At 36.3% G+C, this 22865-nt stretch overlaps 3 protein-coding genes and 5 non-coding genes across 14 annotated transcripts in view; 1 reads left to right on the top strand and 7 right to left on the bottom strand.

The window, feature by feature from the left end:
* Positions 1 to 11754, bottom strand: part of kto (mediator complex subunit kohtalo) — a 34718-nt gene extending 22964 nt beyond the window's left edge. For 3 of the 5 annotated variants that reach the window (XM_073079632.1, XM_073079635.1, XM_073079636.1), the window contains exons 1-21: positions 11320 to 11754; positions 10819 to 10978; positions 10178 to 10369; positions 9661 to 9774; positions 9169 to 9270; positions 8457 to 8640; positions 7722 to 7903; positions 6810 to 7177; positions 6377 to 6526; positions 5855 to 5942; positions 5559 to 5704; positions 4584 to 4725; positions 3915 to 4022; positions 3619 to 3744; positions 3108 to 3253; positions 2298 to 2434; positions 2111 to 2193; positions 1533 to 1748; positions 1109 to 1221; positions 664 to 846; positions 43 to 187 (exon numbers count right to left, since the gene is read on the bottom strand). In XM_073079632.1, coding sequence (XP_072935733.1) covers positions 43 to 187; positions 664 to 846; positions 1109 to 1221; positions 1533 to 1748; positions 2111 to 2193; positions 2298 to 2434; positions 3108 to 3253; positions 3619 to 3744; positions 3915 to 4022; positions 4584 to 4725; positions 5559 to 5704; positions 5855 to 5942; positions 6377 to 6526; positions 6810 to 7177; positions 7722 to 7903; positions 8457 to 8640; positions 9169 to 9270; positions 9661 to 9774; positions 10178 to 10369; positions 10819 to 10978; positions 11320 to 11508 — 3274 coding nt within the window. In that variant the 5' untranslated portion in view covers positions 11509 to 11754. The remainder of the gene's footprint in view (positions 1 to 42; positions 188 to 663; positions 847 to 1108; positions 1222 to 1532; positions 1749 to 2110; positions 2194 to 2297; positions 2435 to 3107; positions 3254 to 3618; positions 3745 to 3914; positions 4023 to 4583; positions 4726 to 5558; positions 5705 to 5854; positions 5943 to 6376; positions 6527 to 6809; positions 7178 to 7721; positions 7904 to 8456; positions 8641 to 9168; positions 9271 to 9660; positions 9775 to 10177; positions 10370 to 10818; positions 10979 to 11319) is intronic. The other 2 variants (XM_073079634.1, XM_073079637.1) reach the window with 1 other exon arrangement.
* Positions 11755 to 12112: 358 nt separating this feature from the next.
* LOC140747304 (peptidyl-prolyl cis-trans isomerase NIMA-interacting 4) lies at positions 12113 to 13878 on the top strand. Of its 2 annotated transcripts, XR_012102861.1 has the most exons (3): positions 12113 to 12315; positions 12485 to 12979; positions 13656 to 13878. XR_012102861.1 is itself a non-coding variant. In XM_073079643.1 (2 exons), the coding sequence occupies exons 1-2, from the start codon at positions 12231 to 12233 to the stop codon at positions 12808 to 12810; spliced, it is 411 nt and encodes a 136-aa protein (XP_072935744.1). In that variant the 5' UTR covers positions 12113 to 12230; the 3' UTR covers positions 12811 to 13035. The 2 variants fall into 2 exon arrangements, 1 of the variants encoding a protein (XP_072935744.1); XM_073079643.1 differs by lacking the exon at positions 13656 to 13878 and having other exon boundaries at positions 12485 to 13035.
* Positions 13879 to 14312: 434 nt separating this feature from the next.
* CTL16 (C-type lectin 16) overlaps positions 14313 to 22865 on the bottom strand; it is a 445139-nt gene continuing 436586 nt past the window's right edge. For both annotated transcript variants that reach the window (XM_073079641.1, XM_073079640.1), the window contains exons 3-5: positions 18329 to 18489; positions 16413 to 16601; positions 14313 to 14772 (exon numbers count right to left, since the gene is read on the bottom strand). In XM_073079641.1, coding sequence (XP_072935742.1) covers positions 14599 to 14772; positions 16413 to 16601; positions 18329 to 18489 — 524 coding nt within the window. In that variant the 3' untranslated portion in view covers positions 14313 to 14598. The remainder of the gene's footprint in view (positions 14773 to 16412; positions 16602 to 18328; positions 18490 to 22865) is intronic.
* TRNAK-UUU (transfer RNA lysine (anticodon UUU)) lies at positions 18892 to 18964 on the bottom strand. Its single transcript has one exon. It is a non-coding gene; the product is annotated as a tRNA-Lys (tRNA).
* Positions 19308 to 19380, bottom strand: TRNAK-UUU (transfer RNA lysine (anticodon UUU)). The gene has a single exon. It is a non-coding gene; the product is annotated as a tRNA-Lys (tRNA).
* On the bottom strand, positions 21787 to 21859 carry TRNAK-UUU (transfer RNA lysine (anticodon UUU)). Its single transcript has one exon. It is a non-coding gene; the product is annotated as a tRNA-Lys (tRNA).
* Positions 21955 to 22027, bottom strand: TRNAK-UUU (transfer RNA lysine (anticodon UUU)). Its single transcript has one exon. It is a non-coding gene; the product is annotated as a tRNA-Lys (tRNA).
* TRNAK-UUU (transfer RNA lysine (anticodon UUU)) lies at positions 22123 to 22195 on the bottom strand. Its single transcript has one exon. It is a non-coding gene; the product is annotated as a tRNA-Lys (tRNA).

Raw genomic sequence — 22865 nt, 5'->3', positions numbered from 1 at the left:
ATCATTTTCTACAATACCTATTTTTAAAATTACAGTACTTACACAACAAACACGAGTGGTATCTCCTCAGCGCACCAACGGTATACAAAGCCAACGCAGACGTGTACGCCCGCGGCGCCGCCAGCCCGCTGCTGAGCGCCCCGCGCGTTATCAGCGCGCTCTCCACTTCTGACAGCTCTTTGAGGATCTGTATAAATATTGATCTTATATTAGACATTTATATATTAACTTTGTAAGAAATAGATTTTGGGTCAACTCTTCAATTCACGACGAAATCGTCTAAAGAAAAGTTGTGTTAAGGATATCCATTATAATAAGTAGAAAAACATTTTTATTTGAACTATTATAATTTCAATTTAGAACGAAGTATGTCAACAAAATACTATTATATTATATTTTCTTCTGCAATATGACTTTTGCATAATTTATTCACGTAAAGCAGCGTAATTAATGGTTGATCTATTACACGGGCAATTGTTTGGGTATTGTTAAAATTTTAATTTCGACGTTCATATGCGAAAACGTGAATTTCATTATTTATCCGAACGCCTTCCATAATTATAAGCCCGTGCACTTTGAACGCGAGCGCGCCGCCTACCGCCTACGACACCGCGTCTCGCTCGTACATCGTCACGCCCGGTGCACTGGGTAGCAGCGGCCCACCTGGATGCAGGTCTCGATGAGGCCGTGCACGTTGAGCGCGATCTCCATGAGGTCGAGCGCGAAGGCCACGTGGTCCGGCTGCGGCAGGTACGTGGTGGCGCCGGCCGCGTACGCCGCCAGCGCCTCGCACACCGCGCCGCCCACCGCCCACGACACCGCGCCTTGCTCGTACATAGACATCGCCTAAGAAGTACGGAAATTTTACAATTACTGCATACAAAAACTGACGTATTTCGAAATTTCGTAGTCAACAAGTTCAGACTCATTGGTAACAGCAGGCTTGAATCGTGTTAGTTGTGGCTGCGATATTTAAAATTATATTTGAGGGAATTATATTGAATATTTTTTATTAACTTTGCACTTTATACTTATATTCATATACACCAATATGAAATACAATGAATGAATACCATATTAATAAGTGATTAAAATTGCTATTTTTTACCTGAAACTTTTGAGTAACAGCTTCAAAGTTGAATTCACTCCTGGAATGTTTTTTAATTTTTCCACCTTCTGCAACATCTATTGAGAACTTCTTTGAGAATAGTTTGCAAATTTCTGTAAAGAAATAAATTATAATTATTAATAAAATTGTATCATATGTAAAATTTCATTTTTATTAAACTTAAATGATATTATTTAAAAGTATTTTATGCAGTAATAAAGTACAGGATTGCGCTCGGAGGATGGTTAAGAAATGTGGTATATTCAAACAAGAACATTGTTAGTACAGTTAGTCTAGTGTAGAAATTTCACATTTTTCGGAGGCATTAAGATTAGATATCTATAATTAAAGTATATTATAGTAGACTATAAAAGTTATGTAGAGAGCCGTAAAATTGTGTCAAATAGTGTAATGTCTCTCTCACCCTTGGTCATCTTCTTGACGGCGTGCTTGGCGTCGTCGCGCTGGCGGCCCACGCCGTACAGCAGGATGTGCCGCTGGTTGGCGTCGTGCGGCGTGTGCTCCGGCTCGGCGGGCGGCAGCGGGAAGTGCATCGTGTAGTGGTAGTGCCGCGACGCGGTGCCCGGGGTGCCGCTGGTGGAGCTGCTCGCGCCCGGCACCGTGCTCGATGAACGTATGCCTAGAAGAATGGTGGGGTTGAGGCTTTTTTGAGATTGAGCAAAACGGAACTTTCTGCTTAACAACAATTGTGTTCTAAATAATAAATGACTTATGTGAGCACCATAGATTTAGAACACCATAATTAACATAATAATTTTTTGGTGCGCTTTTGACTATACATATATGTAATCCTGTATATTGTAACCCAAAAACTGACGAATTAAAGAAGAAGATAGTCTTAACATGCTAGTCCCGATACGTATTATTATTCTATCGTGCGTACAAAAGAAGGGACCGGTATTTAGCAATATATCCGTCTTTTGTGCTAATTCATTATACCTGTAATATTGTATACTTTAAATAGTAATTGTTTTGCATTACCTGGCACAGACATTGGTCCCATTCCCATAGATTGCATTCCTGGTATACTCATTCCACTTGGACCCATCATTGGCGAATTGACACTGCAACAAAATATTAAATAATTATCCATAACTTTATATTGAATTTTATATCACGTTTAATTACAGTTTTAACAAAGTTATGATGGACAACAGGTGACGATTACCTGTGTGACGATTCTCCGGGATCCTTGGGACTATCGGGTGCATCCATGGAGTTCTGCTGGTCCTCCTTTATGTGCTGCAATAGCTTGTCGAGATCATCATCTATTTTTGAATCGTCCAAATCCATTCGAACATTTTCCTAGAAAGCAAAAAACACATTAGAAGTATTTCAATTGTAAAAACGAAAATATAGTCCACTTAACGTAAACGGTTAATATCACCAAAGGACATCGATTCCAAATGTAAACAGAACTAACATTTTATCTCAAGTCAACTAATTATATGTTGCCTCGCCTCAGAAGTCTGAAGTTCTGAAGGTGGTAGAACCCTTTGTGGTTCGACTCCGGCGGCACCACCGCCACACCTATTTCTACCTAATAACAGCAGTGTTAGAAGCTGCTATGTTCCGGTTTGAAGGGTGTGGTAAGGGAGACAGACTTTTCCGAAGCGTTCCAGCTTAGTCCTCAGGGGTAGCGGCGCATCTGTGGCCGACCTCAGGTAGGAATATCTTATCTTATCTGGGGTTGATTACAGATGTCCATGGGCGGCAGTTGCCACTTACCATCAGGTGGACTGCATGCTCGCCTGCTACTCTTACATTATAAAAAAAAAGTCTCAGCCAAAATGCCTTAGAATATAAGTCTGCCTAGTAACACTCTTTAAAACATGATATTTTTTGTCGTCTTGACTGTAGCGGGAATGCATGATACCTTACATTTATTTATACCATTAGTGCTCCTAAAGCTAATAAGAATGTTGCTAAAGGCAAACAATTTTGGGTGAAAAGAAATAGCAGTAGGTATTACACTAACCTCCATTTTAGGCTTGAGATCAATACCAGCGAATATATCATCGTCCATGTTGTGATTAGTTCCCGTACTGTTCGCTGGCGGCGCCACCGTGTGGCTGCTGCCCGGGTTCGTGGTGGAGGCAGGTTCCGTGGGAGATATTAGATCCCCTTTTAATATAGAAAGATTTATTAAAGCAAGCTTGCACTATTACATTAGGGTTGTTTTTAAGAATCAAACTGGATTAAATTCATGGTTAATTTCAAAAGGTAAGTTGATAAAATAGTATGTATACATACTAAACAAGATATTTTTTATAGATGAAAAGTTAATATGTTTTCTGTGCATATTTATATAAATATTACTTTATATTGTTAGTCTATCAAAAAAAAAACCTTAAATATTTAAATGAAAAAAAAAAACAATTTAAATTTTTAATGCTTATGCATAACGAAAAAAATGACACATAAAAGTAAAAAAAGAGCGACAATAAAAATAAGTTTCCTATACATTTTCATGTGTACCACAATATTACCTCTTGATATCAACGTGCACATGTACGCATCATGCGAGAATACGTCTCGACGTATGAGTTCGCCGAACAAATGAACTAAATTCGCGAACTGTTGCCTGTTGCCGGGCGGAGCGTTGGGGCTTTCATCTGAAACAAGACTCATACAAAATCTCTCAGAAAACCAAGATAGTTATATAGATGGATTTTAAAGAGATTATTGATGTATGAAAATATGAAGATTATGTCATAATTTGGAAGGACATTTTAATAACAAAACTCATCGCAATCATATTAAACATATTCAGACTATGTATTACCTAAAACTGGCGCATCATTGTCCAGGAATCGTAGCAGGAGATTTTGAAATATTGGAGGTCCATTGTATATTCCAGTACTGGAACTTATCGATTCCTTATCATCAGAACCTGTAAAAAATTGACAATGACAGTATATTCGTTGAATATATAAAGAACGTTATATGGGACATAAATATGATATGATATGATTATATTTCTTAGGGGCACAATTATATTGTATGCATCAAGTTTGGGTGCTGTAGTGTATGTGGGTAGGTGGATATTTTTCTCGAGCGCATACGTCAATAATGACATAAGGCGAGTGTCAGCTGTGAGGCCGTGTCACTTGATAGTTCACTAGTTTTTGCCAAGATACTAACACTCACAGGTGCAATAATTAGTATTACAATAAAATGTTTAGAGTCTCATAGTTTCTTGAATTAATCTTAACCTCGTGATTAAGGGGTAGTTTTACAACTTCATTTAGTGAGTGTATCATCAGTCATCAGTATGACACTTCAATACACGTGTGCACCACTGACAACGTGTGTACAAAATTTCATAATGATCGGTCGAGTAGTTGAGACAGTGAAAGCGTAACAAACAAAGACACTTTAGCATTATAATATTATGCGTAGTATAGTAGTCGTATGTTGTAAAGTGGTGATCGTATCAGCTAGCTACTCGTACCCTGATGGTCGTGATGGTGGTGGTGGTGCTGGCGGCGGTCGAGCAGCGCGGCGGCGGCCATGGCGCGGTGCTCGCCCCAGCGCGCGCCGCACACCGCCCACTCGCACAGCACGCGCACCACCGCGTACGAACACGCCCACTCCTGTAGCAAGAGAGGTTAGTGGCATAGTGTTAAGCACAGACCTATTTAGATATTGGTCTGTGGTGTTAAGTTTAGATATCTAAGACGCAGGTTTAATTTGCTCAACGGGAAGTTTGATAATAATAGAGAATTATTACTGCTGGGTACGGATCTCCTCTCAGAATGAGAAGGGTTATAGAGTACCGCGCTGGCCAAGTGCGTATTGGTAGACTTCGATTTAATACGCACATTAGAGATTATTATAAACACAAAAATCCGTCTGCTTAAAAGTATAGCCAGTCCGTCCGAAAATTCTAATAGACCAATCCTATAATTTTAAATTAGTTGATAGCAATGTCATTTTACTTACGATTTAATTCCAAATCCCTATTAATTAGTCATTGAGTTTTTGAAGAGTAATTGTTATTATGAATACAATTTTTACATATTATGAGCTGTTTATATTATAAAAGGATTATAAAGAAAATCATGCAAGTTAACTAGGCAATCTTTATAATACTTTATCATAGAGTATATTATACTTTAGAAAGTGGTAGAACCCTTTGTGATTCGACTCCGGCGGCACCACCGCCACACCTATTTCTGCCTAATAACAGCAGTGTTAGGCGCTGCTGTGTTCTGGTTTGAAGGGTGTGGTAAGGGAGACAGACTTTTCCGAGGCATTCCAGCTTAGTCCTCAGGGGTAGCGGCGCATCTATGACCGACCTCAGGTATGAATATCTAATCCTATCTAAGGTTGATTACAGATGTCCATGAGCGGCAGTAGCCACTTACCATCAGGTGGACTGCATGCTTGTCTGCTACTCCATTATTATAAAAAAAAAAAAACTTACGGGATCCTTAGGATCTTGATTGGAATCCTTAGAAGGCGGTGTGCAGTTAGCAAAAACCTCCTTGTAGAGCATATCCAGGTTATTATTTGTGTCCACGCGGTCGAAGCAGTGTCTGTCGAGCGCTTCCAGCACGGCCAGTACACGAGCTAAGAGCACATACAGAAAAAAGTATGTATATGTAAGCGTGTATACAAAGGATTACTTAAAATTGCGTTAAATAATGTGTTTTATATTGATTTTGGCAAAATGATCTATACTATATGAGTATAGAACATTCTACAGTTAGTGGAACTTACCTTGTGAACTAGTTTGCCATTTATCTGTGCACCATTTGCTTTCAGCTTTTTTACTTCGGGCACAAATCTCTTGTTCAGCTTCATACACCTAAAAGGAGATAATTTCTTAACAAACTAATTTATGATACTATCTATATCTTTATATACTATCTATATCTTATCTTTATATACTATCTATATCTATATCTTTATATACTATCTAGCTATATGTGTGGTATGTTAATGTTACTATAATGATTCTTTTTCTTTTTCAACATATTCTGCAAGCTAAGTAATTATTGAAAACCTTAATAGAACTCAAATTATTTTTGTTTTTAATATGTATAGAGCATTCAGAATGTTAATCCTGTGTTCTGATCCATTAGTAGTAGAAGAAAAATGTTGTTGAAAATTTGTATATGAAACGATAAGCTAGAAAATTTCTTTATTTTACCACACAAACAGCTCAATAAACAAAACTTGTTAACATTAAATTCCCTGTCTACATTTAATAACAAAATTGTACATCGGGCAAATACCAACCATTTTTCTATGCTCCTCCGTGATAGCAGAGTCCATGTGCGGCATGGGGAGCGAGGACGGGGGCACTGGAAGGTGGTCCAGTGGCGACCCTTGCAACGACGACCCGCAGCCCGACCACACCATCGCCGTGGGGCACTCGATGCAGATGATCTGAAATAGCGCAATTTTATTAATTTAACCGCATTCACTTTTTAATTATCACTATAAAAACACATGTTAGAGCCCTACTTTGTTTTATTGAATAAAAAAAAGTAATTTTACAAGTACATAAAATTAGTAAGCAAATAAGTAAATGAGATAAACATTAAAGGTATTTGACCTTAGAATTTTTTCACCAGTAAAGTATTATACCATTAGCATTCAAATTGGACCTTTGGATAGCCTTGGGCATAGAAGTAAATTTAAATGGTCATATTATAAGTGTGCTACATACCTGTAAAATCGTCGCCAGTTGTATAATAACATCTCTATGGTAGGCACAGTTGAGTATTTCACCGAACCCCACTTGCACGGGATTCAACGCCGCCGTTATCACTGTGTTCAATGTTGCTTTGGTGTCTCTTTGCGGGGAGCAATTCTCTTCCTTAACTTGCACGTCCATTGGCTGAGACGGGTTAGGTGTTCCCATAGGATTGGGGGTCCCTAAGGAGTGGTTCGGGTTGGGTGTCCCGAGGGAGTGGTTTGGATTGGGGGTGCCTTGGTTCTGGTCAGCGGGGGTGCCGGACCGCTTTATTTGTGATATGTTCGGCTTTACGTCACCATTCGTATCAGGCGCCGGTGACATTGGTGCTCCATTCATTTCTGTAATAAGTAATGGCGCTTGTAAACAGGTTGTATAAAGATGATTTAGCTAAAAATCTTGTGTAAAAACAATATGCAACACTTTGCAATGCAAGTTATATTGAGACTGCGACAAGTATCGCACGACATTGGGCGTTATAGACGGTAACTCAATGAATATACAATTGCATGTAGAAATGGCCAAATAATTAGTTCATCATCATTATCATCTAAGGAGCTACAGCCACACGTGGGCCTTGGCCTGGTCCAGAAAATTCCTCCAGTCTGGTCTATTCTTGGCTCTCTCTTTCCATTTCTTCACGCCCAGAGTCTTCATGTCCTGTTAAAGTCCGTCTAGCCACCTGAGTTTTGGCCTTCCACGATTTTTTCGCCCATCAGGTTTACCATTTAGTACACATTTGGGTAAAATAATAGTTACAAATAATTAATTACTAATCACAATATAGTGATAAAGAAATACCTATAAAAACAATATAAATTTCTAGCAGCTTTTGATAGCGCCCCTAGCGGCAAAATTTAGCATCAGCATTCAGCTCTAACATACCCCCACTTCTGTCAGCAGTCTTAGAGAACACAGCGGGTTGGTTGAGCGTGCGCAGCGTGGAGTCCGACAGTACTGAACATATAGCGGCGGCCTTCTTCGCGCACGTGGTCGCCAGGCGGCGCGACAGGCTCTCGCAGCATACAAACTCGCACATGTATTGCAACGCTAGCGGTAGGAACAATCTGGAAGAAATGCCTTGGTAAGAATCAACATGTTCAAAATAGTTTTTTTTCGTTTTTAAATCTTATATTAAAAAAAAAATATTTTCAACTGTGAGAGTTGAAGCTTGGTATGTAGTTCAACTAAATTTCGGGGAGACTAGAAGAGTATATAATGGAGAATGGCAGAAAAAGATACGAGTTATAGTCCAATGTGTATTGGGGCTCTGACAAGTTTCAGCAAGCTATACAATGATAAGAATGGTGCATGATAAGCTTGTACAGTCAAGTTCTACCTCAATTGTCCTTAGCGCATTAATAATGTCGTAGTGAATTAGCGATTAACTATGATAGTATTTAGACAAAAGAAATTTTGATTGTTTTACCGTAACCAAACGTTATTACTTAGAAAATCTGGTGACTAACAGTCAACCGGCGTTACTAACCCTGTACATAAATTACGACTCATATAAACCGCGGTCTCATGTCCCCTTAACCTTTTCTGTTCTGCATTGTTTACTATAGAACAAATAGAATAAACAAGGTATAATAGGTAGAATATTTAGTGTTAACTTACCTTAACAGTCCATCATCAGGTGCTCGCTTATCAAGCAGCTCGATGATCCAGGTGAGGAAGTCATGTCTGTCTAACAGACCTTCGTCCAGCAGGTATCTGGCGAGGCGACAGCAGTAGTTCCAGTACTTCAAAGCCTGTCGCCAGTCGGTGCTGTCTCCAGAACCAGGTGTTGAGGAACCTAATGCTATAATGTATCAAATTACTTAACATAACTTAAAAAAAAGTATAGTTACAGGTGATACTTTGTGAAAATCTATGCTTGCAATTTATGCTTTTATCCATGCATCTAATATGTGTCATGGTAAAAATATGAAGTAGAGGAAGTTGGACATAATAATTTGTTCACACAGCAGTGTAATCCTGCTGTTGTTATTGTTCTTATTAATTTCAAGTTCTTTTAATATGCTAAGTCTAAAGCCCTTTTCATCTATGTATTATTGTATGGTTCCTTAGCACAATGTGGCCCCATTCTATTAGATATTTAGCGAAATTAGAGTTTGCTGTGTGACCATTTGTGTATGTGGCTAGCTTTGTATATTCGCTACTTGTTACGGTTGCAGTTCTTATACTTCACCATGAACCAAAGTATAGCCCAATATACTTTGGTTCATTAATTAAATATATACATTACTATAAAAATTTTCTACTATACTAGAATCAATAGAATATTCAAAGCTAAACTTTAAAAATTTGAAAATGTATAAAACTCTACCAGAGTTTCCAGGTGAGTGCATAGAGTTGGGCACTGTCAAGCTGTTTGGGGTAGATCCTCCTGGAGGGTTGCCTGATGAGTTGTGACTTGGGGTGCCTTGTCCTAAAAAAATCACTTATATTTGAGCTAACTTATATTGAATCTAACATAAAGACATATAAAAACCAATCATTCTATACTCCTGATATTTCTGTTCTTAATTACAAAGTAAATAAATGGTTTAAAACAAGAAATAAGACCCCTTGTTGAAAAAATTTAATTTATAAAAAGCAAAATCTTTATATTTACAAAATTTAAGATGCGGGTTATCAACAAGCATGTTGATAACCCTGAGGTCTGAGATGCTCGCCTCATAGGTAAATGAGCCAGAATCCGAATCATTCCATCGAATCACAAAAACTGCATCTTAATAGAAGTAACTGTAACCATCCTAGATCCATACTTTTTATACAACATTATAAATATTCTATGTACTTAAAAAATTATACATACCTGACTGAGAAGGTGGTGTTTTATCAGATATATTCCCAGGCACTGCACTCTGGTAATATTCAGATAGTTTTGGAATTTGATCCTTTAGGAACTTTATTAATGTTGATGTCCATTCTGTAAAAGTTACACAGTGGATAGAAAATCTTTACACCTTCATTATATGCACTTAACAGGGATTCTGTTAATGTCATTTTATTAATTTGTATATCAGTCTAAAACGGAACAAAGAGACCCTACTATGTCAGATTATGAAAAATTTTAATATCCAATTGGATCTAATTCTAGATCTGTTTGTGTACTACTCTATCTGTGTATCTGTAACACTAAACAGGGAATTCTAGTATGGCATTAAGTATAGATACCACTTTAGTTTGTAAATGTTTAAACGAATAATTTTACAGCCCTATTTTTGTAACTATTGTATGTAAAGTCTGTTACATACATAACATAAAATTCAGGTTAAAAATTAAAATGAAAAAATGTTGTACACATCTTACAATATATTCATTATATTTACCAGTTGTGGGATCTGGAAGCTGTCTCTTCTTTATCTTGGCTTCAGAGACTGCTACGGTGTAGGCGGAACTTAATTTGATGAACCACGCAGCTCTTGGCATTGTAACTTGGAACTCAGTCAATGTTGTGAATATCTCCTCTTTCTTGTTGAAGTTGGGTGCCTTCTTAGCCAGTTGTGCTAAAGGTTTGCTTCCTAAAAGATATAGATTTATATTTAATGGTGACATGACATAAGTGAGTTTTTCAAATGTTACAGGAAGGCTGCCACACCTATTCCTGCCTTGTAAAATTAGATTAATGCTGTAATATTTTTCCGAAGGCAGTGGTAATGAAGATGTCTAATATGAGAAGTTTCACTTAGATTTATAAGGTTGGTGAGGTAGTAACATTAAAGATCAGAGGAGGCTGTTAGGTGTAACTCTAATTTTATTTAAATTTGTCATCAGTCATCAGATTTTTTAATATTTATGTCACACACCCTTTATGGTATATTACAGATTAGTTGAACATGCATAGGGGACATCTTACAATTTTCAGAGGTAGAAGGTAGTAGTAGAGGAGTAGAGGTAAAATTCTTTATTTATACAGATAATATTAAACACACTGATTTGAATTTGTAAATTAAAAGTATATATAACTTACCTGCTAAATCTTTGAACCAAGCCTCAATCTGTGTTTTGCTTCTCGCTGTGGCAGGCCAGAAGTTGTCTTTGGGATTTACTTGCTGCCTTTTCCTACCACAGTCAGGCAATGTATTGAGCTCTTCCTTTTTGGATAATATCCCTGAGAAGAACTGCCCTATCTGTGAAGGTAATGGACATTGGTATATTGTGCAGTTATTTCTTATTAGTCTTGTGCTTTAGTGTTTGCTGTGTAATCTGTATTTCTGAATAATGTACATAGTGATTCATCATAAGGTTATTCTGGAAAAATTTAGGTGTCATATTCTTATAGTATAATTTATTTGATGCAGGATTTGAATTAGAAGTTTGTACAACATTGTCCATAGTTTAAAAACAATCAATTTTAATTATGTAGATTGTAATGAAACTAATTGAACTGGTAATAATTTTTATGTTTATACTGTCATACAACAAAAAATGCAATGGATTAAGTATAAAAAGTATCGTGCATGCAACTGACCTTCGAAGCAGAATAGTTGAAGTTTCTTGCAGTGCCAAACTCATCGCTAGATTGAGGAGTCGTTGAAAACCCTTGCTTTACGTTCGTAGACGTTAACTCGTCTTCCTTTTGCCGAGGTTCCTGTGGGTACACGTCTGGAGGACCCAAACGAGGCCTCTTTAGAGGCCGCTTCTCGTACATAATCCCCATTATGTCGAGATATGATCTATCATCCACAAATCAACATAAGAAAAGGTGTCGCTGGCTTCCAGTCACGTCATCCACGGTCGACCCACACTCACAACACATTTACAGTCTACTTATAAAATACATGATTCCACTAATTTTACGCTACAAAACACTAACTAAAACACAAAACAGCACAAAAATTGTGCACGGAATAATGCCTAATCTCAAATAAACAATAAATCTGATCTGACTGATGTTTGATGTATGTGAAGTATGTGACGTTTAAATTTTGTATTGCTAGTTGTAGCTGTTGTAAAAAAAACCAAATAAAATAGCATAAGCATGGCAATCTTGGATTTACCACCAGTATTCATTAAATATTGACTTCAAATAATGATAATAGTGAAATGTAATTTTTAGTTTTGTAAATTGCTATGATATTAATCATTATTTGTTTATACTGTTAATGTTTATTTATAATGTTCTTTCAAGAAAAAAATGTTGATGGCAAAACATTGGCAGCACCAATCGTAAAATGTCAAAATGAAATTTGGCTTGGAATGAAAGTACTTTTGAAATAAATCAGCCTTATTCATATTAATTGTACGGTTTATTTTTGTATATCAAATATTGTATTATTTTTATTGTGGCTCCAGCTCTCTCAGGTCAGGTTATGTTAATGTTCAGATTGAATTAAATTTCTATTTAAATAGTAATTTGCCGAAAATAAAAATCATACAGAAATGCCGCCTAACAAAGCACCAGAGAAATCAAGTAAACAAGGAGGAAGCGCAAAAAGCGGTGGAGCAGGAAAAGGTTCTGCAAAAGGTTAGTTAAATTAGAAACGGATAATTCCAAAAATAATGTTAATCTTATCACTTGACTTCCTTCAATCCATGGCTTAGTGTGATTAAATTCTATATTTATCCGTGTGCATAACTCTAACATCAATTCATTATGTAGTATGAAATGTTCTAATAGATAATTTCAAATTTAGAACAACCGGCAGCAGCGAAAGAAAAAAAAGGTGGGACAGCTGTCAAGGTGCGTCACATATTGTGTGAGAAGCAATCAAAATGCCTGGAAGCGTTGGAAAAATTGCAAGCCGGTCAGAAGTTTCCTGATGTAGCGGCTGCGTACAGCGAAGACAAGGCGCGGCAAGGGGGCGACCTCGGCTGGATGACCCGCGGTTCTATGGTGGGTCCTTTCCAGGATGCGGCGTTCGCCTTGCCCATATCAACAGTTAACAATCCTGTGTATACAAATCCTCCTATCAAAACGAAATTTGGCTACCACATTATTATGGTTGAAGGGAAAAAATGAGCGAGATGGTGTTTGAATTTGAATATTTTTGGGCGATACTCTTGCTGTTCATTATGGAGCGGATATGCTGCTTGCAGGAGCAATTTGATAAAGATTTCTCCATACTGCCTGATTCTACTGGATCTAATGATTCATTGAATTCTAATATAGAAGATTTTTCCAATCAGGAGTAAGTTCTCAGGCTTCTAATCATCTCATGAGTTTTTACATGTATTCTGTCAAAAAGCAAAAGTAGCTAGAATTTGTAGTACTTTGTCATAGATTAGTAAAGATACTTTGCCGCCTTGAAATTGAATGAAGCCACAAACGGCTTATTTTAGTAAGTTATTTTTTTGAATCCTTGACAAATAAAAACATTCTTAGAGAAAATTTACGAATAAATAACTAATTTACGTAATAAACAATTATTTCAATTGTCAAAACTGGGTACATTTTCTTGTTAGGTGTGAGTAATCTTTACTAATCTATGTACTTTGTAAGCATTGTCACTTTCCTTATATCATCTGGAGCCCATAGGCTGTAGTGGTAATTATATTATTGAATGGTCATATTATTTAGGTGGTCTGTGCATACATTTGTTTTGTCATAATACCGATAAGTAAACGACTGAACAAATGCATTTTACGCTACAGTTTACCCACTCATACATGCTGGCATTATATCAGTTATATAGCATCTGTGATACTATAATCATTATTGGTTTGATGATTTAGTGTATTTGTTTGTGGTTATCAGCTTGTAGCATATAAATATAGAGAATTTATAGACATATAAATATGATTACACAATTTATTGGGTCTATTTCATTACTTCCTCCATGTATGTACCTTATCCAATTGTTTCAGTGTTGGTTTGAAGCTAAGTTTCCTGCGTCTATACCGCTTGATGCATATAACTATGTTACTAACTTTGGTATACTTTTGCAACATCTGCCTCTGGTTCATAATGATCAAGAGAGTGCCGTCCAAGGCATATAAATACAAATTCAGACTGAGTTTGCCATCTGTGACTGGATAAAAAAGGCTGTTATGTATATGTTTATTAAAAATAAACTGATATTATTTTGAACATATTGTTATTATTATAAACCTTGAAATACACAAATATTATGTATGTAATTTTTTTGAAATTGGAGTTTTTATTATGTTTAGGACAATTTCTATCATCATATCTGAATTATCTGGTATGATAGTGCTGCAAGAATGGGAGTCATAGGAATACATTATACTGTTTCTTTGCAATAACTGAATCACTTAGAAAAATTATTACATATTTAGTTTTAATTTCTGGCAATAGCATTTTGTGACTTGAATAATGAATTATATAATCAATGCAAATTAAAATAATAAGACCATCATATGATGGAACCATGCAACATAGATGGACCACTACCCTGTGACCATAATTTTTCCTAAGATCCTAAGTAGTTACATAGGATATAGGTATAAAGACAGTAAATAAACAGTGGTTTCTCTAATCATAAGGTAAATAAAACAATAACGTTAATTTATAGCAGTCTTTATTGACAGATATTAAATATGTACTTCTAAAGTATCACAACACTTGCTGTTGCGAAAGACAGCGACTACTGTTTAATTAAATACGGTAATAAATATAATGAGGTATAACTTAAAGCTAGGACGGGAATTTTGAAATGTATAATTTTAGTAATAAGGTCTTACTTTGTCTTTGATTTCAAGACTAATTTATAATTTTTGGTCACACTTTACCCTTTAGTGTTTAGTACTCCGTCATATTTTTTTGTTTGTTTTGTTCTTGCATTTATTTTTATACTCTCAAGTTAGGGTTAGTGTATCGCACGTATTTGAGAAGCGCGTCGTTCTCCTCGCAGACGAACGGCTTGCGGTGGTGGCAGGCCACGTCGTGCCAGTGCACTCCGTCGTTGTAGAAGTTGTTCAGAATAGCCACGCAGTGCTCCGCTGCGCCACCTTGGTGGAGCTCCTGGAAAAGGATAGATTAAAAAAGGGGTAATATTATGAAAGGAGGGAATCGTTGTAGCAATGGACAATCCAGTATCCTTTAAACCAGAAAATAACACTGCAATCTCTACTACTTTATGCAGAGGGTTCTGGGTTCGATGTCCGGACAGACAACTTTCATTATTTATTTCAATTTTGTTATTAGTATATTTTTATTGCATTTTATGAGCCTTATAGAAATTAGAAACGTCCTATACGTATAAGGGTGGTCTTGATGCTAAAAATATTCCATCGATCGATCCTAAGATATTCCGCAAAATAACGAATATGAAAAAAATAACTGCGATAGAATAGAATAGAATACTCTTATTGCACACTTACAGTAGAATTTAACAGTATTAATTAAGGTAAAAACAGTATGCAATAGGCGGCCTTATCGCTAAGCAGCGATCTCTTCCAGACAACCAGATACATAATGGTAACCATTTATTAAGTTGGGAAGAAAGCCAAAGAGGTACCGTTGCCGTATAAAAAAGTGTAGGTAATCCTTTAATGCATAAAATGATATTAACTCATTGTGAAACAGCTTACATAAGATCAATCTTATGTAACGAATTTTCGTTCTAAAGGTCAACCTTTACAACGAAAATTCGGTAGGTACATCAATTAATGTTAACATAAGACTTGTTATTAAGTTTGTGACTTGTAAAAACAAGCACCAAACTGCAAAACCGCCACGATTTTAAAAATAAAAGGTCTTTGGGAAATCGCAGAATGGAGATAATAGTAGTAGATAGATATATTTCTACATTACTTCCGTTGTAATTAGACTATCATTATTCATTACGAATATAACTACCGACAAGTGTGATCGTAAAGCGCTCGATTATGTAAGTAGCCACCGAACCGCACACATAAGGCCTTGAACGCCCATCAAGTGGTTAAAGCTACAAGCGGATACGGATGATCCGCGACCGCAGGCCATTACGTAGGCCATTGGCATGGCTGCTGCAACCTGCGCCTGCGCCTGCGCGGCGAAAGTGACGCGCAAACAATACGATGACGCGCACCGAATATCGATGAGCTTTGGCTGTGGCGCTGTTTGTAGAAAGTAGGCTGGAAACATGCGGGTACGCCCTTCGGCGAATATTTCGCAGGCTCATAAATATTTACGCCACTTTCGCTTTCATTGCGTGAGTTCCGTCGCGAGTCTGTATGACACTGACAAAGTGACAAATACGTTATTACTTAATATTTAACCGTTCGGGGATTCCGTCCGGTTGCATCACAATGTACGGATTCCGTAATTTCACGCTTGCTTAAGATTTGCCATTGTCCACTTCTTTACCTAAAACTATAAATTAAACGCATGTGTCCACGTCTATGACGGACATAGTGCCTACGTAAGTATGCTATGGAAATAGCAATTGGTTATCTCATGCAAGAAGTCAGCCACGTATATGCTATGGCTCTAATGACTACGATAAATAATACATTCCCCAAATATTTATTTGGCTTATCCGTTTGAAGCCAATTACAGATACTGCAAGCCGATGCATTTGTTATGTGATACGTACCTTATATTCCTTTTTATCCAAAGAGATTTTGTTGGCATACTTAAGAATGACTTAAGTATTTAGCTTTTATAGGAATCATTCTTACCCGGTTGTCAGGTTGAGGTTTGCCGATGCCGCCGCCCTCGGACCAGTCGTTCTGCTGGCGGTTGGTGGTGGGTGCAAGTTTCTGCAGCTCAGCAGTCCAGAACCAGCCGTTAATTTCGTTGGGGAGCAAGTCCGGACGGTTACAACCCTTGAAGTCACAAAGGCGGCCTGATGTCCAAATGTATTTGACCTGAAGAATTGAAATGAAATTAATTATAATAAGAATACCTAATAGTGATTACCGACCCCTCTTAATACGTACCTAACTACCTACCTACTTCTCATTCAAACGACAAAAAACCGATATCTTTTTAAAAGTATCTAGTTATTAAGGTCATTGTTTATTGGTTTGGTTAAATGAAGGTTTGCAGACTTCAAAGCCCTTGATGAACTGAGTTACAGTATAAGTAGGTATCTATATCCTTATACGATGACTGAGTCTAATAGAAGAATCGATTTATTAAACGTAACTTATTAAATCTACTTAGCAGAGTTCAATCCTAATTTTGTTATATATATTATGTAGAATATACCTACCTTATCTGACGATTATCATAACGTCCTCTTAACTTACCCATGGAATGGCATAAATATAGAGTAATTTCATCACATAGAATTAAAAGAAGTGTATAAATTGTCTCAGTAAAGAAAGTCAGCGCTGTGACAATAATAAATGATTGCTATGCTTACTTTATTACAGTTGCGTATTGACTCAGCGTCGATTCGATATTATCAGCTACCTATACGCTGGGATCCCACGAACAAAGGGGTTCCCACGGAACGAAACTAACTTTTCCATAGCATATCAGTGAAACTAGAAAAAGGAAAACCTTATTGTTTTCACCAGTGAAGTGTAAGTGTAATACATCAACAAAACGCTGCTAAAAGATCGTTCCATTTTACGGTTTTCTTGGAACTTCGTACAGCAAGCACGTCCTCGAATTCGTCATAGACCGTTTCAAAGACCGCTCCACTTTCTTTTTCTATTTCGTTTGTTTCGAAAAATGGTCGAGGTTTTCACTCCGCGGCGAATCCCATTGGGTGGCGTATTCAAAACTCGGGTCAGGCGTGAACCTATTACTAATTCACGAGAAGAGGTGAGCAGTCATACGGGTCAAGGATGGTACGTCATTGTTAGTAAATGATGTGAGGATTTTTACCTCATGTGTGATGTGACTCTTATTGGCAGAGGAACGATTCGCGTGCAATTGTCTTGCGCAATTTTGTACGCATAGTTACGCACGTTATGCGGGAGGAAATTGTTAGATATGGCGTCTGAATGATAAAATTGTTTGAAGGGCGTGTGGTTTCTTTTGAAGTGGTAAATTATGTCCTTTTATTTACAAATGACAATTCTTTACAAGGACAAATCGTCCAACCATGAGCTTGTAGATGACTTTCCTTTGGTATGAATCTAGAAATATTTGATAGCAGCTTTTATGTAACGAGTTCCTCTCCTAAACAAATTTAAAAATTAGGAAAAACATGTGTGTGTTGTTCCGTATTAAAAACTCGTGAAAACCGATAGTTTATTTTCTAAGTTTAAACTTATACAGATGTACATAGAAAAAAAAAAACCAGTTCCTATGTGCTGGTATGTTTTTGTGCATTTATTACGTATTTATCCGAATATAGAGTTACCTCTTGAGAATTCACAGGCAGGCTCTTTAGTTTTTTGACTAAATAGTTCTAATAAATAAAGTAATCATAAATGGTGGCTTCTAAAGGTTTACTTTTCGCTCAAGTATTTTAGGAAATATGTGAGGTGTAAAAAGAAGTGTCATTATGGATTATAATCTTCATTGAAACAAGTTACCAACTTGTAATTTTAAAGCCATAGGCATGCTACAGCTGATAGCAAATTATTTTTGATTTCGTGGTATCAATTCATATTATAAAGATGATTTTAAAAATTACCTTATCCTGTACAATGCGAGCCTTCACCCACTCGTTCTCGTCGCTGGTCTCCAAAGAGACGAGGTCCATGCAGCGCTGCCGGCAGTAGTTTCTCGCGCTCAGCCAGTCCTCCTCTACGCCTCTGAGCGCCTGGTCCCGCCATGAGAAGAAGTATCCTTTGTCTGTTGAAGAATAAATTATTAGTGTCGAGTTTATACCTATAAATCGTCTTATGAATTGAAGTTGCAAATGAGCATATATTCCACCTGATTGTAAGTGGTCAGGGCTATCCGTAGATATGTACAATCAGCTCCAAAGAAAACTCAAGAGATACAGGTATATGACTGGAGCCCTAGCTGATGTCTTGCTAACCCTGAGAACTGAGTTTGATTGCTTTAGGTGTCTTTCCCTTATTACATTATTAGTATAGAACCCATATTGAAATGAAATAAGCATAACATTTTTTGTCTAAGAAATTTTATATAAAAATTATTATATAATGACAATTAACTTTTAAAACGCCGGTTTATGTTTGCAGGATAGTAACTTCATTTTATAGATTTTCGTTTTATTAAAAATATATTCGCCCGAACAGGGACTTGAACCCTGGACCCTTGGATTAAAAGTCCAATGCTCTACCGACTGAGCTATCCGGGCCATATTGTATGTAACTTAATAAACGTATAGGTCCAAAGGATTGTTGATGTATTATTCGGTACAATAAAGAATTTAGTTCCTTACGTAAAAAATAAAGTAAGTATATTATTTTCAGCGTTATATTTCTATACTAAGAATTGTTTTTAACTGACTTTCCAAAGCAAAGAGATTATAATCTAAGCCTACCACTACAGGAACAGGTATTTTTTTGTATGATCTCTAATTTCATAATCTACTTAAACAAAGACGAGGATCTAAAATACTGTAACATTTTTTTCCTTGTGGAAACAAAAACGAATTCTTATGGGGTGGCGAAATGCCAACATGTAGCAAAATAATAGACCGCCCGAACAGGGACTTGAACCCTGGACCCTTGGATTAAAAGTCCAATGCTCTACCGACTGAGCTATCCGGGCTATATATAATGGAAGTAGAATAGATACCAACTTTGTAATAAGAGAATTAAGAATGTACTAGAAATGGACAATGGTGACTCATTTGTTTTCTTACCAAAGTGTAATGCAAATATCACTTATCTTGGGATTCATTACAAAATTATCTATTTAGTAAATGTGAGGTCAATAATGTTCTGTTAGGCTTAAGTCTATACGCACAGGCGTGGAGTGTGTTTGTGGGAACAACAAACACTTTTGTTCGAGTGTATTTACTGATTTTCTAGTTTACAATAACTTACATACTTACCATTATAGACGCATTGCTATTAAAAGGAAGGAAAGTTTTGGAAGAAAATTGAAATCCATTCCGGATTTAGAAGTCCATCAAATTAATCTGCTAAATATTTTAAGTGAGCTTCATGGTCGAATTAGAACAATTGTTGTTAATATCAGAATAGGTGCTATAATGAAGGTGGTAGAACCCTTTGTGGTTCGACTCCGGCGGCACCACCGCCTCACCTATTTCTACCTAATAACAGCAGTGTTAGGCGCTGCTGTGTTCCGGTTTGAAGGGTGTGGTCAGGGAGACAGACTTTTCCGAGGCGTTCCAGCTTAGTCCTCAGGGGTAGCAGCGCATCTGTGGCCGACCTCAGGTAGGAATATTTAATCCTATCTGGGGTTGATTACAGATGTCCATGGGCGGTAGTAGCCACTTACCATCAGGTGGACTGCATGCTCGTCTGCCACTCTTATATTATAAAAAAAAAATCTACATCCAGAATACGTGCATCTTCACGCATGAAATTTGTTTATTTGGTAGAGCATGGATAGCATAATCGATCCCTTTATTTGACCATCGTAAATAAATTCAGTGTGGATAGGTAATTTGCAACACACTAGGGTTAATTATAAACATAAGGCGAGAAATATCGATATACTTAGTGTGTATTGGTTTGAAGTGTTTTTAAGCCGCTAATCAATACTATTCATTTATTCGACAAGTTTTTATTAAATTTTAAACGTATTTGAAAATTAAATATTTTTACCAATATATACCTTCTAAATAATAAATAAGCAATCGGCATTACATCACCAATTCCTTTTTATACATGGGATGGGTCAGGAACTCTAACAACAATCATTTGCTATTAATGCATGAACACGGAAAACTGACGTAATTAAATACTAATCTATCTTTTTGTTATTCAATATACTTAGTGTCTCACTATAGAGCGTGTAAAAATTATCATAGTTTCAAAATGTACAATTCCTGTCTATAGGCAGACATGCTTAATTTGTCCGATATTATGAAAATCAGTAATTCGATGCCTCCTACTTACAATTATAAATATATTTCATTCAGACCACAAAATGCTAATGTATTTTTTATCGTAAACAAAAAATCCTACTTAAGCCATGATTCTCGTAGCACGGTTATCTTACACATCTATTATGCATAGGGTCTAAGCTTCGATATTAATAAAAATATTTTTTTACCTATGTTTTGTTTTGAGTGATTCCACATGTTACCTGAATGTAGAGCTTCAAGTAATTAAATGTAATTTTAACATTATGTTTTAATTTATATAATTTTAATATTAAAACATTGAACTTATTTGAAATAATAATTATGTATTACCTATCCATAAACGTCAATGTTAAATTGGTACTTATTAATAATGGATGTGACCTTTGGAAACTTTGGGTAATGTAGTATAATTTATCATAGATACGAACTAAAATCTAAAAAATAAATACTAACATTGCTAACCTATGAGCATTAAAACATTAGTAGGACCCGTTGAATTGATATGCACTTCGGATTTACTTAACAACATTCTGTTAAAACGTAAAAAAATATGATCCATTTGCAAATATATTTTGGATTTATCTCCAAACATCCGAATCCTCCGAATATATTTTAAATCTATCTTTTTCGTACAAGGACCATGCCATGCCATTATACGAGTATTTTGGCAATTTCAATTTGTCCCATGATTCCGCAGATAAATATACCTAATCTTATATGTAATATTCTCGTGTCACAATGTTAGTTACCGTACTCCTCCGAAACAGCTCTACCGATTTTCACCAAATTTTATATGCATATTCAGTAGGTCTGAGAATCCGCTACTATCTATTTTTCATAAGTGATAAGGGTTGTTCACCCTTAACATTTTTTTATTTATATGGCAACACAACGTTTGCCGGGTCTACTAGTATAATATGAAATAGAGTTCGTGCTTAGTACCTACTATACTGTATTATACGATAGTCATAAAAATGGACCAAAAACTTTAACATAAATCGTACAAAAGCCCGTGCTTATATATAATTAAAGTAGATAATATTTATTCATGTTTATTATCTATATCTTATTTGTTTAATATTATATAGAATAGACTGTCTTAACTAAAAATGTGCTGACGCCCGAACAGGGACTTGAACCCTGGACCCTTGGATTAAAAGTCCAATGCTCTACCGACTGAGCTATCCGGGCTTGGGAGACTATTACAAAACATAGATACTCATCACTAATTAAACATTGTTTAATATTATAATTATACCGTGGTACCTCAAATAAAAATGTACTTACGCCCGAACAGGGATTTGAACCCTGGACCCTTGGATTAAAAGTCCAATGCTCTACCGACTGAGCTATCCGGGCTTGGGAGACTATTACAAAACATAGATACTCATCATTAATTAAACATTGTTTAATATTATAATTATACCGTGGTACTTCAAATAAAAATGTACTTACGCCCGAACAGGGACTTGAACCCTGGACCCTTGGATTAAAAGTCCAATGCTCTACCGACTGAGCTATTCGGGCTTGGGAGACTATTACCAAACATAAATACTTACTTTTTAATTAAACATACAATTGATCTGTACAAAGAGAATTTAAGTATCATAATAAGTACCTGTAACGCTGCTACGTTGAGTGTCTTTGTATTGTTAAGTAATGATACCTTTGGATATTCTTTGTATCTTTTATAAAAGATTTACGTAAGGAAATAACAGAAGCTCTTCAAGTTCTTAGGTAATAAGTATCTGTTTAAAAATGACTTATCAACATACAAAAACATTTATATTTCCGTGATGTTAAAGTTATGCGTTATCTATTCGAATACGAAGAAAGGCGAGCTTTAAAATCATATCAGGTATTCTCACTCCCGCTACAAAACAGGTTGCTTATCTGATATCCGGGAGAGAAAATCAAGATAAACGGAGGAATGAACCGAGCTTACTGTTTCTGTGTCATAACAAGGATGTTATGTCGTCATCTTGGAAACTTTTAAACGAGTCATAAAAGGATTTACGCTTTTTAGAGCCATGCGGAATAAACCTTAGAAAAGGCTGCCAGTCCTTATTTTAAACTTAATTTTGGATAGATTGCATTTTTTTGATAATAATTATGCATTGTAAGTATGATCTTATCAGATAATTAAAAACTGAAAAATAATATCCTACAAGGGTTTTTTAAAGATTCTTGTGTTTAT

Source organism: Epargyreus clarus, unplaced genomic scaffold, assembly GCF_041222505.1.
Source record: "Epargyreus clarus isolate Ecla_fem2 unplaced genomic scaffold, WU_Ecla_fem_2.2 ptg000014l, whole genome shotgun sequence".
NCBI lineage: Eukaryota > Metazoa > Arthropoda > Insecta > Lepidoptera > Hesperiidae > Epargyreus > Epargyreus clarus.
The sequence above is the reverse complement of the archived record's forward strand: the minus strand, read 5'-3'. Positions and strand labels throughout refer to the sequence as shown.

Excerpts from the sequence above, each read along its gene's own strand:
- LOC140747304 (XM_073079643.1), top strand. The coding sequence starts at position 12,231 with ATGCCGCCTAACAAAGCACCAGAGAAATCAAGTAAACAAGGAGGAAGC. Across the intron at positions 12,316-12,484 it reads AGGAAAAGGTTCTGCAAAAG|AACAACCGGCAGCAGCGAAA; the intron begins GTTAGTTAAATT and ends TTTCAAATTTAG.